The sequence below is a fragment of the Nicotiana attenuata genome, chromosome 7, assembly GCF_001879085.1.
Source record: "Nicotiana attenuata strain UT chromosome 7, NIATTr2, whole genome shotgun sequence".
NCBI lineage: Eukaryota > Viridiplantae > Streptophyta > Magnoliopsida > Solanales > Solanaceae > Nicotiana > Nicotiana attenuata.
Window position 1 is genome coordinate 13,500,090 of NC_031995.1, and position 17,189 is coordinate 13,517,278.

At 39.9% G+C, this 17,189-nt stretch overlaps 1 protein-coding gene across 1 annotated transcript; it reads right to left on the bottom strand.

Annotated features, from left to right (window-relative positions):
• On the bottom strand, positions 245-14,617 carry LOC109229846. The gene is made up of 5 exons (XM_019395398.1): positions 14,459-14,617; positions 14,261-14,344; positions 1,246-1,914; positions 403-1,050; positions 245-319 (listed from the first exon to the last, which is right to left on the bottom strand). The coding sequence occupies exons 1-5, from the start codon at positions 14,615-14,617 to the stop codon at positions 245-247; spliced, it is 1,635 nt and encodes a 544-aa protein (XP_019250943.1).

Below are 17,189 nucleotides of genomic sequence, written 5' to 3' on the forward strand. Positions count from 1 at the left end.
TCATGGAAAGCTCCTCATAGTGACGGGGAAGTTGGATTGCTTTGTAGACATTGAAAACTGCTTCCTCGTCATCTACCCTCAAGATCATCTTTCCCTCTCTCACTTTGATAATTGCGTCACCAGTAGCCAAGAGAGGTCGCCCAATATGATTGGGACCAGTTCATCAGCCTCATAATCGAGGATAATGAAATCAGCAGGGAAGATAAATTTCCCAATTTGCAGCAACACATCTTCAATCACCCCCTCAGGGTGTGCTATCGATCTGCCAGCCAGCTGCAACATCACAGTAGTTGGCCTTGGAGCTCCCAGACCCAATTGCCTGAACAACGATAGGGGCATCAAATATATGCTTGCCCCCAAATCACAAAGAGCACGACCCACATCAATATTACCAATGCACACAGGAATCGTAAAGCTGCCAGGATCTTTAAGCTTTTGAGGGAGCTTATTTTGGACCCTAGAAGTGCACTCCTCAGTAAGTGCAACTGTCTCAAATTTAGTTAATCTTCTCTTATGAGCCACTATATCTTTTATGTACTTAGCATACTTTGGAATTTCACGAAGCACATCAACAAGTGGAATATTCAATTGCACCTGGCTCAACATGGAGAGAAATTTGCTGAACATGCGATCATCATTCTGTTTCTGCAATCTCTGGGGAAAAGGTGGTGGTGGCCTTGGGGCCTCCACTGGCTCTGGAATTTCAGCATTCTTCTCTGGCTCGTTTGTCACTTTAGGGATCAACTCCCCCTCACGTACAGACTTATCTTTCTTTTTCTTTGCCACTTCCTCAAGCTCCCTCCCGTTTCTAAGTGTAACTGCATTCACTTGCGGATTCTTTTCTGTGTCACTAGGGAGAGCGCCTGCAGGTCTAGTGTTTTTATTTGTTGCTAATTGCCCCATTTGCCTCTCAAGATTTCTGAAGTCGGTCCTGAGCTGCTGATTGTCAATCAACAACTTCTTTAGTAAATCATTTGTGCTCTCTTCCGTTTGTTGGGGTGGTCTCTGAGGCTGATTGAAACCCCCTTGGGGTCTATACTGATTCTGATTCTGCTGATTTCCACCCCATGAGAAGTTGGGATGATTCCTCCAATTTGGATTGTAAGTATTCCCGTATTGTGCATGCTGGTTCGGTGGACCCCTGTTTTGTTGCCCCACATAATAGATGGATTCTAGATTCGTGGGGCACATATCACTCATATGACTGTCGCCACACAGTTCGCAGCAAATAGTCATCTGTTGTACCTGTTGCATTGGCTGTGGCTGCTGCATTGTTATCCTAGTCATCTGATTGGCCAGCTTTGCAATTTCGGCTCTCATTGGTGACACCTCATCGAGCTCAAGTAACCCAGCTGATTTTTGCTTAACTGCCTTTCGCGAGTCACCATCACCTTGCCAGTTATTATCATTAGCAGTGAAAGTATTCAGCAAGAGTTGGATTTCACTGTACGGTTTGGCCATACAGCTACCCCCACAAGCTGAATCTAGATTCATCTTTGAAGCATCATCTAGCCCATCTACAAAAGTGTGACCCAATACCTCGTCCGTCTGGCAATGGTGAGGACAGTCTCTGAGCAACTTCTTGTACCTTTCCCATGCTTGACAAAGTGTCTCGCTAGCTCGTTGTTCGAACCCAAGAATTTGACTCCTCAACATCTTTGTTTTCTTGGTGGGAAAAAACTTGATTAAGAATTTCCTTGCCAAATCATCCCAAGTGCGGATTGAATTAGCTGGCTCCTTATTCAACCACTCCTTAGCTTCCCCGAGCAGAGAAAAGGGGAAAAGTGTCAGCCTGACATAGTCCTTAGAAACGTTCGGATAGTTGTAAGTATCCGTAATTTCTAGAAAATTCTGAATATGCCTCTGCGGGTCTTCATGAGGTAGGCCCACATATTGCCCTGTGGACTGGATCAGCTGCACCATGTATTGTTTCAGCTCAAAGTGCCTTGTGATATCAGGCTTCACGATAGCCTGAGTCATATTAGCCAGACCGGGCCTTGCGGCTTCAATCACCGCACGTTCCTCATTAAACGCCATCTCAATTGGCTGTGGTTGAACTACGATGTCCAACTCTCTTTCAATTCTAGTTCTGGCGTCCACCTCCCTCCTCAATCTGTGAAGTGTTCGTTCAATTTCGGGATCGAGAGGAAGGAGATTGTTTGCGCTTCTACTTCTTCGCATTCAATAGAAAATCCTGTATTAACAAAATCAAAGTGAACTAAAGGTTAAAACTCGAATAAATAAATAACAAAAGCTCAATTCAGTCAAGTAGCTAATTTCTAAGTCCCGGCAACGGCGCCAAAAACTTGTTGTGAGCACGTGAATTTTGCCACGCTTAAATTACTCCTATAGAATTCATTAAAATTCGAATTTTTTTCTTTTAATATTTGAATTTTTAGGAATTAATTGCATGATTTTTGTGTTTCCTTGCATTTTTGTGCATATTTAGTTAGCATAATTCACAAAAATATAAAAATATAGTATTTTGTCATTTTTACATTCTTTGTTGGGATTTAGTTAGTTTGAGAAAATTAATTAGTTTAAATTTAGTTTAATCCATATTTTTGCTTTTAACACAAAAATAAAAATCAAAAAAAATGAAATGAAATTGAATTGATTTTAAATAAAAGAAAGAAATTAATTGAAAAGGAAATAAAAGAGAAAAAAGAAAGGTCTGACTTGGGCTTCAGCCTATTAAATTTGTTGGCCCAAGCCAAAATTCCTAAAACCCAAGCCAAGAAAAACCTCAAAATCCCGTTCCAATGAGGCCCAAATCAGGCCAGTCTGGTCCACTCCCCATTTAATTAAAACGGCGCCGTTTTATGGCGTGTGAATCATGACCGTTGGATCTCATCAATCCAACGGTCCGGAACTAACTAGGATGTTTGATATATAAGTGTCCTAATCCCCCCTCTACCCCTCGTTCATCGTCTCAGAACACCCCTAATATCACCACCGCCCTCCGCCGTCCGCCGCCGGCCGGAATCGTCTCTGCCGGCGGCGAGTCTCCAATGGCTCCCAAATTTACACCATATCCTCTTCTTCACATCCTCTTTCCGAATCCGATCTTCGTTTCTTTCAATTCTCACCCAAACGTGTCAAATAACCAAAACCCTAGCGCCGCCTCCGCCGTGCACGCCGGCGCTACCTCCCAAACCCTACCAAATTCACACCTCATACTCTCCTCATCCTCCTCTTCCCGAGCCCATAACTGGATTCCTTCGAATATCATTAGAGCTGCTCGAATTTTAAATCAGAGAAGCGGCTGAACCCTAGAAGTTCAAACTGCTCGATTTCTGCCCAATTTCTTGAGTCTGGCTTTGGATTCGAGTCTCGAAACAATGTTTTCGTTGTTCTTTGAGAAGAACAAATGGTTAACATTGTTCCGAGGCCCGAATCGAAGTCCAGTTTTCGTTCAAATCTTACATAGGCGAGTTCTCCTTTTCTTTCTCTTGTTATTTGAATTCACTGATTTTTAAAAATAGTTTTTTTTGATTAATCCATGCTTTATTTGAATTATTTTGGCAGTGACTATTGTTCTAGGTTTTGATTTAGTTTTTTTTAGGGTTTTGATTACAGTGATTGTCTGTTTGATTTGAATTCCATGATTGGTGATTGTTTTTTCTTTACATCTTGATTGATTTTGTTCATCTTCTTAGATACAAGTAGTTTTATGTCTTCTTTGCATTTTTATTATTTGATTTTTTGTTCAGTGTAATTTCATGTTTGAGTTGTTGAATCGTTCAGTGAATAAAATTAGTTTAGGTTAACAGTTTTAGTTAGAATTAATTTCCATTTTTTCTGATTAATTGGGTTGATTGATTAGTTCAATTTTTAGGATTTGTTTGGATTCAGCTGAACCTTTCAGTCCCTGTGAGTAATTAACCATAGTTATTTGACCAAGTAAGAGGGGCTGGGGTCAATTAGTATAGGTTAGTAATTTCAGAATAAATAAAAGTGTAGTTTAGGTACTTTAGTCAAGGAATCTTATAGTAACTGAAATTGGAAACCCCTAGAACCTTCTAGATGTGGTTCCAATTAGAAATTCAGGAACTTAATAGTCTAACTTGGGCAACAAGCCAACAAATAAGGGACTAACTAGCTAAAAATTGAAAAATAAAAGAGGGACTAGGGGTGTAAAGTTGAAAATCTGAGAGAACCCTCAAGTTTGCCTATAAAAGGCATGCACTCTGCCTTCATTCACATGTTTTTTCGGAAAAATCCCCAAAAATTTCTAAAAGTTTTAACATCGGAAAAATTCCAAAAAGTTTCAATCTGAAAAAAATCCCAAAATTTCCAGCACTTAAAGTTCCCCCCAAAAAATATTCCCTGCAAGTACAGCATCTGAAATTTGAATTTTAAATTCGAATATTCAAATCTGAACTCCATCAATTCAACATTTCCTCTTAGATATTAGCTTCATCAAAAACCAAAAATATATAACAAAAAACTCCAAAAAACAACACTGTTTGATTATAATTTTAGATCAGCTCAAAAGTTCTAGCATCCTACTTCAAATTTTCAGTTTACATAAGGTTTAAAGTGGTTTGAATCTCTTAGTTCTGTTCAGTAGTTGAAGTTAAAAGTTCCTGGGTTGATTTCAAGTTGAAAATGGTCTGTTCAGTCGATTTTTTTGGTCTGTTTGCTGGTGTTTCAGTGCTGGGATTCCAAGTTGAAACTGCTACTATTTTCCTGCTGTTAAACACTGCAAAATCCTCACTACTACTGCTGATTTCTGTTTCTTCTTATTATCTTTCAATTTCCAGGTACACGCCTTCGAATTCACCTTGATGTAGCTTTGAATTGGAGTTGAAAATATGAAAAGTGTTCATCAGATCCCTGCTCATTTGGTTTCATCTGTGTTTGTAGTTAAAATAGATAATAGTTTATATATATTGCTTAGCATAGCTTAGTTTGATATATATTTCGTTTTTTAAATCCTTGACTGTATGACTGGACTGCATAACTGGGCTATATCAGCTATGAACTGTAGATCATGTTAGCATTTAACATTTAGTTGTTGTAGCTGAGACTAAGCAATATTGTTGTAGATATTTAGTTGTTGTAGCTGTTAGTGCAATTCGATTTTGGAAGGAACTTTAATACTATGGCAGAGTCGAATCCATGGCCACGGGATGTAGAAATAATTCGCAAAGGTTAAAGGCATTGCTGGAATTACTAGTTCATTGGTTTTTTTAGAATAGGCTTATATCTGTATATGTTAATTTGTTAAGTCTAAATAGTTTCAATATCTAAAACAAAACTAAATCACTTGATTCTGCTAATCATCAGGTTACTCACCTTCATCATTTGATAAATATTGCATATGATAAGTTTCCTGCTCTAATCTCACTTCCTTATGTAAATGACGGTGGAACTAGTATCCAAATCAGCGTAAGTAGTTAAAAATGATACGGAAATCGACATTTCAATATTTAGTTAGTAGCCATGGTAGTTAATCATTTTGGGCATGTTGATAAATCTTCAGAAATTATAGTATTCATCCGTCAACCTAGTGAATCTGATCGTGTGTCTACAGTCCTGGGCCATTCATTAAGGCCCAAAAGAGTTACTGAAGATTGGACTTCATAATATTATTTGGTAAATAATAGCAATTGATGGTTTAGGCCCTGTTAGAGACAAAAATTAAATAAAAAATCGTAGTTCGCTTTAGGTTTGCCTTTAAATAGTAAAACGAGGTGAGCCCTGCCAAACAAAAATGCATAAATTGCGGGTCCTCTTTAAATGTTTATATTAAAACTAGATGCCGTTAGCCCGTGCTAGCACGGGCCCAACAATTTGTGTTATATTGTGTTATCCGATAAAATTTAACGTGGTGGTTAGTCTCAATTCTGTTATCTAAAGTTAAATTAAAAAAAAAATAAAGATAAATTGTGTTTGGACATAAACTTCACTTGATGGATATACTTTTCAAGCAAATTTTTAATTCTAAATTCTCTATTTCAATGTTCGCAGAATACATAACGAACCAGAAAATTAACACATACATTATTTTGCAAATAATATTGCAAGTTGAAGTTGACAAATTATATGTCCAAATTAACCAAACTTTTAAATATTATTTTGCAACTTCAATTAAATATTGTCCAAATGCGTACTAAAAGTTACAATGTTTGTTATATTATGTAATTGAAAAACAAAGTTAGCACACAAAATGACATGAAGTTACATTAGAATATCAAGATAGTAATTCGGCAAATCTACATTATTAGATAAATAAATGACGCAAACATATGAAATTATAATTAACTTTCGTAGTTCAATATTTTTTGTAGGAAGGCGACAAACTATAGGTTGACCAATGAAGTCTAGGTAAATAATTGTATTATTAAATTATATAGAGGGTAAACCTTCAAATGAAACCTTTTTTTTCCCTAAAATATCGAGTCTTCTGGGTAAAATTTCCCAGCATAGCGATTCTGAAGAAAATAACCGTTTTAAAATGGGGTCCCTTTTTACAGAAAAATGAGACTTTCTGGAGCATATGCTAAAAAAATTTAAGCTACAATAACCTAAGGTAACAACTTATATACTATAGAACCTTTCCAAAAATTTTATACAAATAAATTTCTCTCTTGAAAATTCCTAAAGAGTCTACCAAAGTGATTTGAAAAGCATCAAACATGACATTTACTCATTTATATTAACTGGGCCTCTTTTTTTAATCAATTCGAATGTAGAGGTTTTTGCCAAAAAAAATTCTTCGACTTAATATTAACTAATCATTACTATATATTATCTTAATGTTAAGTTTGTTAATGTGTGAAACTATTCTACTCCTTTAATAATAATATACCACCTCAAAATTTGAAAATATAACAGAAGTTCAGAATAAAATACAACAAAATTACCATTCAATATCTTTTTTCCTTTTTCTTTCATTTTTTTTGGGAAAAAAGGTGCATAAAGAACATCGAAACAATTAAAAGAAAGTAAAAAATGTTAAAAACTTATTTCTAGGCACATACTTTTATGTCCTATGCAAAATGCTTTGTCAAAGATTTGAAAACCTATATATTGAATACAAGTACTGCAATTTGTAGTTTCTGTTGCAGTATTTTTGGTTAAGTTTATTTTTCACAATTACTACAATTTGTAAAGTCTTATATGCTTGAGTATTGTGAAAAAAGAGATTCGATGAAACTTTGACCGAGACATATTTTTATAATTAATTACATTGTGAGAATTTCTTAAACTCAAATATTTATAATGGTTCGTGATTACCAATCTTGCATCCGTATATACTTTTAAGTCTAACCAAATTTAATAATTAGGAAGATACGCGAACATGACCCCTAAGAATTTTACTATAGAATACAAGATTGGATATGGTGGAATAGAAGGAGCTTTTCCTTTAAATAGTTTAGTGTTCAGAATTTTCTTTGTTTTCTTTAGTTACTCTAGAACTTATATAGGACGTGAATTTCTTATATGATGCAACTTTCTAGCCTCCATTGCATTCAGTAGTGATCTTTAGTTTTAATCTTCCTTTGTTCAAGCTTGTTTCATCTTTGAAATTTTTCAACAAACAGTCTCATTCGCTGACTTATTAATATTTGGTGATAATTCTATGGCTTTTCTAAACAGTACTTAAGTGATCCCTTTATGATTTTTGTTCATGAAGTTTCATGTGCATAATCGCATTTACAACAAAGAAATAGTTTAGCTAATATTAATGATTTTGCCATGAAATAGCACTTCAACCTTGATATTCAAGTTGAAGTTAAAGGAATTGCGCCAACGTGTCTTTCATAAACGAAAAATGTTGGATTCATTGCATTCATATGTGCTGATTGTAACAGGGCAAAGGAACGACAATTTCCAAAATGACTTAAACATAGCGCGTAGAATAAAAATTCAAGCGGGGACCACTATTTGTTGAGCGCGTGAAGATGGGTGCAAATTGAGCACGCGAGGAGGAATGCAAAATATGAAAAACTTTAACGTTGGAGAATGGCAAAAAGTTAGCTCACTAATAGAAAAAGCTGACAGGTTGTCTAGGTGGAATGACTATTTAATCCTACTCTGAGCCGCATGCGTCAATAATCATAAGGACAAAATAGACTATTCAGAATATGATAGCGCATGAAATGATTAATAAATTGCCTGCTGACACGACGACCCTCTCCTGCTTCTAAACCTCTTCTATATAGTTAAAAAAAAAAAAAAAGTTGTGTACACGTGTGTTACCAAAGTAATAAAAATTTAACTTAAATCAGTAATTTAGATCAGTTATGAAATTACTGAAATACCCTTGGCCGACCATTTTGAGGCGTGCCATTTAGCGAATTTCATGGCCTCCCACGAAGTTAATAATACGCTAGTTGCTATAGGCCCGTTATTTAAATAATATTACTTTCCTAAACTCGGGTGCACATTTATGTGACCCAAATCCAAATCTCAACGAAGTCGGATTGTGTCAAAAACCGCGGGTGCATTTATATGACGCGGTTCGAGACGCGTTTTCACGACGTCGCAATTCTCTCTAAAAATCATAGTAAAAGCGGTTTAAAGTTAAAAAGCACATAAGTTAAAACACGTATTAAAATCAGATTTTTAGCCAATTATGATAATTTAAGCGACCATACTAGAACCACGGGATCCGGGGGTGCCTAACACCTTCTCTCGGGTCAACAGAATTCCTTATTCAGAATTTCTGCTTCGCAGACTCCAACTGGGAAGTCAAAATTTTCCTCGATTTGGAATTCAAGTTAAACCGGAGACTTGGGACACCAAAAGCCAATCCTATCCCAAGTGGCGACTCCAAAAACTAAATAAATAATCCCATTTCGAATAATGTCACTTTAAATGGAAAAATTCCCTTATATATTATCCTTCGGGGTAGGTATGTAAAAAGGAGGTGTGACAGCTCTGGCGACTCTGCTGGGGACACGAACCCAGAATTTCGATTCAGGGTTCAAGAATTCGAGCTTAGTATAATTGTTACATTTGGCTTTATCTGATTTTTCTACATGTTCCATGCTATATGTGCTAAATGCTTTACTGCTTTGATATTATCTGAATTGTATATATAAAATTGTTACGAAACCCTTCTCTTCTCATCTCCGGGGATGTGATCTCTGGTTGAGACTCTCTATTCTGTTAGTATCAATACCTTAAAATAAGAAAGAGGCCGGACAAGTTACTAAGCCGGATGGCCTTTTGTTCCCGGTACGTAGCCCCCTCCTCGACTCGAGTTGTCCGCTCGGGTACACAGTCTAGAACATATACTCAGGTTTTGAACCTAGAATAACTTGACCTCGGATCCCTAGTAGGACGTTTGTTTGCATCATGTGCATTTGACTTAGGGGACTCAACACAGGGGTTGGGTCCGTCTAGGACAGGTGACCTGAAATGAATTGACCATCCTGATGCATCTTACGTGCTACTTGAGCATTTATTTGCTCGGCTTTGCATGTTGATCGGCTTGACTAAATGAGTGAAAATTGAGGAAAAAATAAGCAGTGTTAGGACTAAGTGAGGGTGACCATTTGAAAAAATTTCAATGCCCAACTAATACAATGCTGCCGGATTTTTGAAAAATGAAAAAAAGGAAAAGAGAAAAATATTTGAAAGAAAAACAAGAAAAACATAGAAAGAAAATTGTTGTTCAAAATAGTTTTTGGCAAATCTGTCCGAACTACGCTGGTTTGATTCTCATCGGATGTGAGATACGTAGGCAACCCTCATCGGGTCCAACCACCCTTTTGCAAAAATAGCCAAAAAATGTCAAAATTTTAATTTTTGTCACCAATAAGTCGGGTGATGCCATTCTTGTTTTAAAATAAGCCGAATGTTCCCAAAAAGGGCGCCGGAAGGCTGTTTTTGCAAGAACAGCCACCCTGAGTCATTTTTAAATGGTTCGCGGGCACAGCCTTAAAATCTTTCCCCAGAAGTGCTGAAAGGCCGTAACTGCAAAACCAAGTCTTTGTTTTTCTTAAATGGAAATTTTGCAAAAAATAGCCATTTTTTTTTTGTTTAAGTCAAAATAAGTCATTAAATCACTTTAAATAAATGTGCAGGATGAGCACGATTCAAAAGAAACCTTTCTCAATCATGAATAAAATCCTTTTGGAGTTGCGTCTGTGGTGGAACGATCTAGGAGAGAAGGGCAAGATGAAGTCAAAAAATATTTGAAAGGGCTTCCCGGTTTGTTGGAAATTACGCCTCGGGGAGACATCATAAGGGCATTAGTTAAATGCTGGGACCCGGCGCACAACGTGTTCCATTTTTCAGACTTTGAACTCACCCCGACCTTGGAGGAAATAGCCGGGTACATCAGACGTGCTGAGGTTCCTTTAAGACACAAGTACTTGATTGCCCCGAGAACCGTGGCCGTGCACAAATTCTTAGACTCACTGAAGATAAGCAGGACGGTCCACAACACGGATTTGGCGGATGGCTTTTGCACTCAACACTTCATATACCATAGATATGGCCACATCGGAGGGTTCAATAACCCGGAAAACAAGATATGTAGCAAAGGAAACCGCTAAAAATTGGAAGAACATAGACGTTTTGCTTTTATGGTGGTCTTTTTGGGGCTTTTGGTATTCCCGAGGAAAGATGGAAATATTGACATAAAGATAGCCGGGGTCGTCAGCACTCTACTCACTCAAGCCAAAAACACTATTGCGCCCATGATATTAGCTGAAATCTTCCGCGCTCTTACCGCCTGCAAAGCTGGAGGAGACTTCTTTGAGGGGTGCAATCTCTTGTTGCAAATGTGGATGACCGAACACCTGTGCCATCGTCCTCAGTTCCTGAGTTATGGGCCTACAGAGAAAACCTGTATATAAGAGTTTTATACGAGGATTAAGGGGGTCAGCTTGCCTGAAGGATTCAGAGGCTGGACATCATACTTTCGGTCCCTCACTGCCAGTCAAATAGAGTGGACGTTGGGATGGTTACCTGTCGATGAAATCATATATATGCCAGCAGCGGGGCCGCACTTCCTCTTGATGGGTCTTAAGAGCATTCAGCCTTATGCTCCGTATCGGGTTTTAAGGCAACTCGGGAGATGCCATGTAGTGCCAAAGGACGACGATCTTAGTATCCAAGTAGTTGAGATTGGTCCTGATGGCCAGTTTCCTGAAGCAAGGGTCCGTCGGGTTTGAAGCGAATGTCAATACTTGGCTGCAAATACTTGTGTCCGGGATCGATCTAAAGGAGAAGTGTCACCTGAGTATCATGCCTGGTATAGAAGGGACGTTACATTTGGGAGGCCGGCCAAAAGACCTCACCTCCAGGATTTTGTCGAATCATCGCATGAACTACGGGCCTGGTTAGCTAAAGAAAATGAATACACAGCTAAAATAGGAGAATTGGAAAAGCAAGTCCGAGACCTTCAGTTTGAAAACAGTGTGCAAGCTGCAGTCGAAGAGGGGAAGAAAAAGAAATTGGCCAAAGAGAATGAAGCCTTACGAGCCCAAATTCAAAAGATGAAGATAGCGGCCGAAGATCCCGTCAGGAGTGCCAATGATGCAAAACTTATAGAAAATCTAAGGCAAAAAGTGAATGACTACAGTTTTGACCTCAATGGAGCAGAAAGAGAATTAGCCGGGGTTCGAAAACAATTGGCTAAAAATACGGAAGAACGAGCCCGCATGGTTAAATAGTTAAAAGAAGAATACGATAATGAGGTCGCGGGATTAAGGAAAAGGGTCATCGCCACAGAGAACAAAATGATCAAATAGGCAAAAGAATTCAAGATTGAAAGAGAGCATTGCTACGCGGCATTGGCACAATTAGAAATGGACTTGCAACAACTCCAGGAACAAAACCAGGTAGCCGAGCAGACTTTGGAGGCCAGGGCCCAACAGATAGGGCGGTTGCTTCAGGAAAAGGGCAGAATCAGAGAAAGAATCTTAACCGTTGCTCACTACATTACTAGGAAATGCAAAATGTGCGAGAACATGACTCACACCACCTTCTTTGCATCGGTGATGATATTTGTGAAGCAAATAATGAGTGACCTGGACAGACTTCAAGGGGAACTTGCATATAGGCCCGCGACGAGACCGAACGATGTCCCACGGGCACCAGGAGCTTTAATGTATTCGTCATTGTCATATTTCCTTTTTACTAGAGTCTGTCAGTGTTTGAGTCTATATTTTCTTTTCGCTAAGAGTCTGTCAATTATTTGAGTCTGTATTTTCTTTTGAAATAGAATAATTGACGTTGGAGTCTGTAGTTCTTCTTTTATCAGAGTCTGTTATGTTGTTTAATTCGTCAGTTTTGAGTCTTTGTAATCAAAGTATTTGCTATCAATAAAATTGAAAATCCCAAAACATTTTGCTTCTAGTTTACATTTATTTTGCACGAACTACGCTTGGTCTGATTCATGCGGGGTCATGATACGTAGGCAATATCCATAGGATTCGACCGTAACCCTAAAAAAGAAAAAGAGAAGGAAAATACGAGCGAAGGAAATAAAAGAAAAACAAGAGAGGAAAAGAAACGCAAAAAGAGAAAATAAGGAATCGAGAGAAAAACCATGGCAAAAGAAAAGGGAAAAGCAGGAAATGAAAAACAGAGGGAAAAGAAAATTGAGAGAAAAATAGAAAGAGAAAGAAAAGCAAGAAAAACAAAGAGTAGAAATCAAAAGAAGAGAAAATAGGAAAAGAAAAGTCGGGATGACGCATGCAACCAGTGCAAACATGTAGACATCCTTTTAACTGTATAGGTGCATCACACCCCAATGTGCGATTACCTATCTGTTACTTGTCTCAAACTAACCGTGTGTTGCTATCAATTCCAGCCTATCTTTTAGAAACGGTGGTTGGTTGTGGTAAGCTGGCATCGCATCAATACTTTACCAGATCAAAAGGAAGTGTGGAAATGTCTACGGAAATGACTTTGCCCGCAGTTCCCATCTCTGAGGACAGCCCCATCTAGGGGATCCCGGCATTTGAGTCTGTCACAGCGGAGGAGAACCGGATACTACGTCTCCGACTCATGGAGATGTGGGACGCCTGGACCAATGGAAGGGAGCCTCCAAGCGCCATCCCTGGATTTCCTGAACTATTCCCTAGATCTGGGGGTACCTCCAATATCCCCATCAGCCACCCTCATACTCCTTTGGGACAGCCTACCATGACCGCTCACTTCATCGGAACACCTTCTGAGGTCCGCCCCCAGGTGTTCCCAGCAGGAGCAGCTCCTAAAATCTTCACTGCTCCACCATGCTCTACTACAACACAACCTTCACTGCCAAGGCCCGCCTTTGATCGCTCAGCTTTCACCTTCCAAAACCCTGTCTTTCCGGTGGATCCTCCTCAATATCCCACATATAATTACTCTCAGCCACCACCATTTGAGCTTACGCCAGGACAAGATCAGACTCCCAAAGCTCCTGAACAATATGAGATGGCGAAAAGAATGAGGAGCCTTGAACAGATTTTAATGAATATGCAAGGCTTGAGTGGGAAAAAAAGTGTTTCTTATATAGATTTGTGCATGTTCCCTCATGTGCACTTGCCCTCGGGATTTAAAATGCCAAAGTTTGAAAAGTATGATGGGCATGGCGATCCCATCGCTCACTTGAAAAAGTATTGTAATCAGTTGCTTGGGGCCGGCGGAAAAGAAGAGTTGTTGATGGCATACTTCGGAGAAAGCTTAGTAGGCATTGCCTCAGAATGGTATATGTACCAAGATGTCTCACGATGGCACATTTGAGACGATCTTGCCAGAGATTTTGTAAGGCAGTTTCAATACAACATCGACATCGCACCAGACAGGAACTCCTTGGAAAACTTGAAGAAGAAGCCCTCGGAAAGCTTCAGAGAATATGCTATTAAGTGGCGCGAACAGGCATCGAGGGTGAAACCTCCCATGGATGAAGTAGAAATGGTCACTGTCTTTCTTCAGGCCCAGGAGGCAGATTATTTCCAGAACATGATGTCATCCATGGGCAAACCTTTTGCAGAGGCGATTAAGATTGGGGAAATGGTAGAAAATGGTCTGAAAACGAGCAAGATTTTGAGTCAGTCGGCCATCAGAGCAACCTCCCAAGCCATCCAAGACGGGTCTGGAGGAATGGCTAAAGGTAAAAAGAAAGAGCAAAATGTTATGGCAGCATCAGGGGCGAGAAGATACTGGGCTCTTAGACCTGTGTATTCTGAAAGAACCCCTCAACACTACAATCCTCATGCTGATATGGCTCATGCTCCCCCACCCTATGCGGTCATGAATGCTCAACCTTTCGGTCGACCGCAACCACAAGTTAACAGAAATCAACCTCCATTCCAAAGAAGCCGGCCTGCTCACCAGAACCACTACAATCCCCGACCACCACAAAATAATTTCCGTCCTCGGGAACCACCTAGAAGACCAAACTTTACACCAATTGGTGAGACCTACTCCAGTCTGTCCCCGAAGCTCGTCCAGATGAACCTGCTGCAACCTATACCCCCAAACAGGCAAAACCCGGACTCACCATCCTATCAACGGGGCGTCTGGTGTGCTTATCACTCAGGAGCTGAGGGGCATAGTACTGATAACTGTTGGACGTTGAAGAAAGCCGTGGAAGATTTGATAGAACAGGGGAAGATAGTGTTGAGGGACGAAGAAGTCCCGAATGTGACCAACAACCCATTGCCCGCTCACAACAACGGGCCGGTAATCGGGATGATTTGTGAAGATAGGGAGTTTGATCCAGCCTTGAAAGCCATAATTGTTATTGCCGACGCAGAAAAGAGGCCCAAGGTACCCCCGAAGCAAGAGAAAGGGGAGAAGAAGAATAAAAGTGTCAAAACTGAGTCTGAGAAGAAACCTGAAACAAAAGCAGAGATGGAACCTCCTAAGAATGGAATTCTCTATGTTCCACTAGGACGCCAAGAAAAACCACTAGTTGTCAGTGCTCCAAGGAAGTTTGAAGTAAAAAGGGAAACGCAAATGTATGTGCCAAAAGGAGCTTATGTGGTACGGGGGACAATTAAGTCGCCTCGGCTGAATGAGCCAGTGGTTATTGGACACGTACCATAGAAGCCAATGACAGACCCCTCTGCAGTGCCATAGAACTATCAGCAAACAGTGGTTACATACAAGGGCAAAGAAATCTCGGGAGAACTACCAGGAAAAACCTCTGTTGAAAAGTATTCAAATGTACAAGAGGTAAACAATGCCACACAAAAGCGCTTTCCGTCCAAGAAGCCAGTGAGTGCTGAGGAAGCAGAGGCCTTCTTCCAGAAAATGAAGATGCCTGATTATGAAACAGTAGAGCAATTGAGAAAATATCCTGAACAAGTGTCGCTGTTGTCATTAGTGATGAAATCCTCCGAACATCAGAAGATCCTGATGAAAACTCTGAATGAGGCGTATGTGCCAATTGAAACTTCAGTCGAATAGCTCAAAAGGATGGCAGAAAGGTTCTTCGCCGTCAATCAACTCTCTTTTATAAAAATGACTTGCCTCCGGAAGGCGCAGCTCACAACAAACCCTTGCATCTGACTGCCAAGTGTAAAGGTTATTATGTCAAGCGAGTCATGGTGGATGGAGGCTCGGGGGTTGACATCTGCCCACTCTCTACATTGCAAAGAATGGACATCGGGACGGGAAGGATTCGTCCTAATAACATTTGTGTATGAGCTTTTGATGGCATTAAGAGGGATACCATCGGTGAAATTTATTTGATATTAACCATAGGCCCGGTGGATTTCAAGGTGACTTTCCAGGTATTGGACATGGATACATCTTACAATTTTCTTCTGGGAAGGCCCTGGATCCATGCTGCAGGAGTCGTGCCCTCCACCCTACACCAGATGGTGAAATTCGAGAATGAGGATCAGGAAATTGTGGTCCACGGAGAAGATGAGCAGTCCATTTATCGTGACCTATCTATCCCATGCTTGGAGTCGAGGGAAGGAAGTGAGCATGTTGTTTATCAAGCATTTGAAATTGTGGTGGCAGATCAGTACGAGGAAGGAAATCCGTGTCCCCAGCCTTTCCTATCTACTGCTTCAATCATGGTGGCCAAAGAAATGATTAGACACGGTTTCAAACCGGGCAAGGGTCTTGGAAAAGCTCTGCAAGGGATATCTGAGCCTGTGGCTCTACCTACAACTGAAAAATTCTTCAGAATAGGTTTCCTGCCTGGACCAGAAGATGTACAATGGGCTGATGAGAGAAAGAAGGAAGGGTGGGTCTTGCCACAGCCACTGCCACATCTGTACGAGACCTTTGTTAAGCCAAAATACAATGAAAAAGAAGAGGATGAGGCCTTTACGGTCGAAGAGATTGAAGGGATATGTGGGTCAATGAGAAAGATATTATATGAAACCCACATGGTTCAGCCAGGGGAGGGCACTAGTACCGCTGAGGTGCTCTACATGGGACCAGATGCTAAACTTCAGAACTGGAAGGCTACGCCATTCCCTATCAGGCGGGAGTCCCGGTAGACTAGCCTTGTCACCTTTTCTGCATCCCGAGTTATTTCAGGGTGTAACTCGAATGTTTCTTTTAGTTTCTTGTCTTTAAATTCCTGAATGTAAACCCTGTCATCTTTCCAATTCCAAGAAATGAAATCAATATTTCATCGTCCATTTTCTCTTTATTCTTTCTGATTTTTGTTATTTTTCTTTTTCATTTCTCTTTTCAGTTCTAATAATGCGGCTTTAAATAATATGACATGCTTGCGGACGTCATGCCCAGATTCAAACACACTGTCTAACTGTGAAATAATGAACCAAGAACCAGAATATGACGAAGAAGAGGCTTTTAGGGAAATAAATTGAGAACTGGAACAATTTAAGAACAAACCTAAGCCAAATCTGAATGACACTGAACCGGTTAATTTGGGAACAGCCGAAGAAATCAGGGAAACCAAAATAAGCATTCACACGGATGAGAAAACCCGAGATGCAATAATTCAACTCTTGTTTGAGTTTAAGGATGTGTTTGCTTGGTCATATGACGACATGCCAGGACTGAGCGTTGATCTAGTGGTGCATAAATTGCCAATTTACCCCGATTGTCCTCCAGTTCAGCAAAAGCAAAGAAAGTTTAAGACTGATATCAGTGATAAGATCAAAGAAGAATCACAAGACAGCTGAAAGCGGGGGTAATCCGAGTGGTCCGATATACTACATGGTTGGCCAACGTAGTCCCAGTGCCAAAGAAAGATGAGAAAACCCGAGTGTGTGTGGACTACAGAGATTTGAATAAAGCAA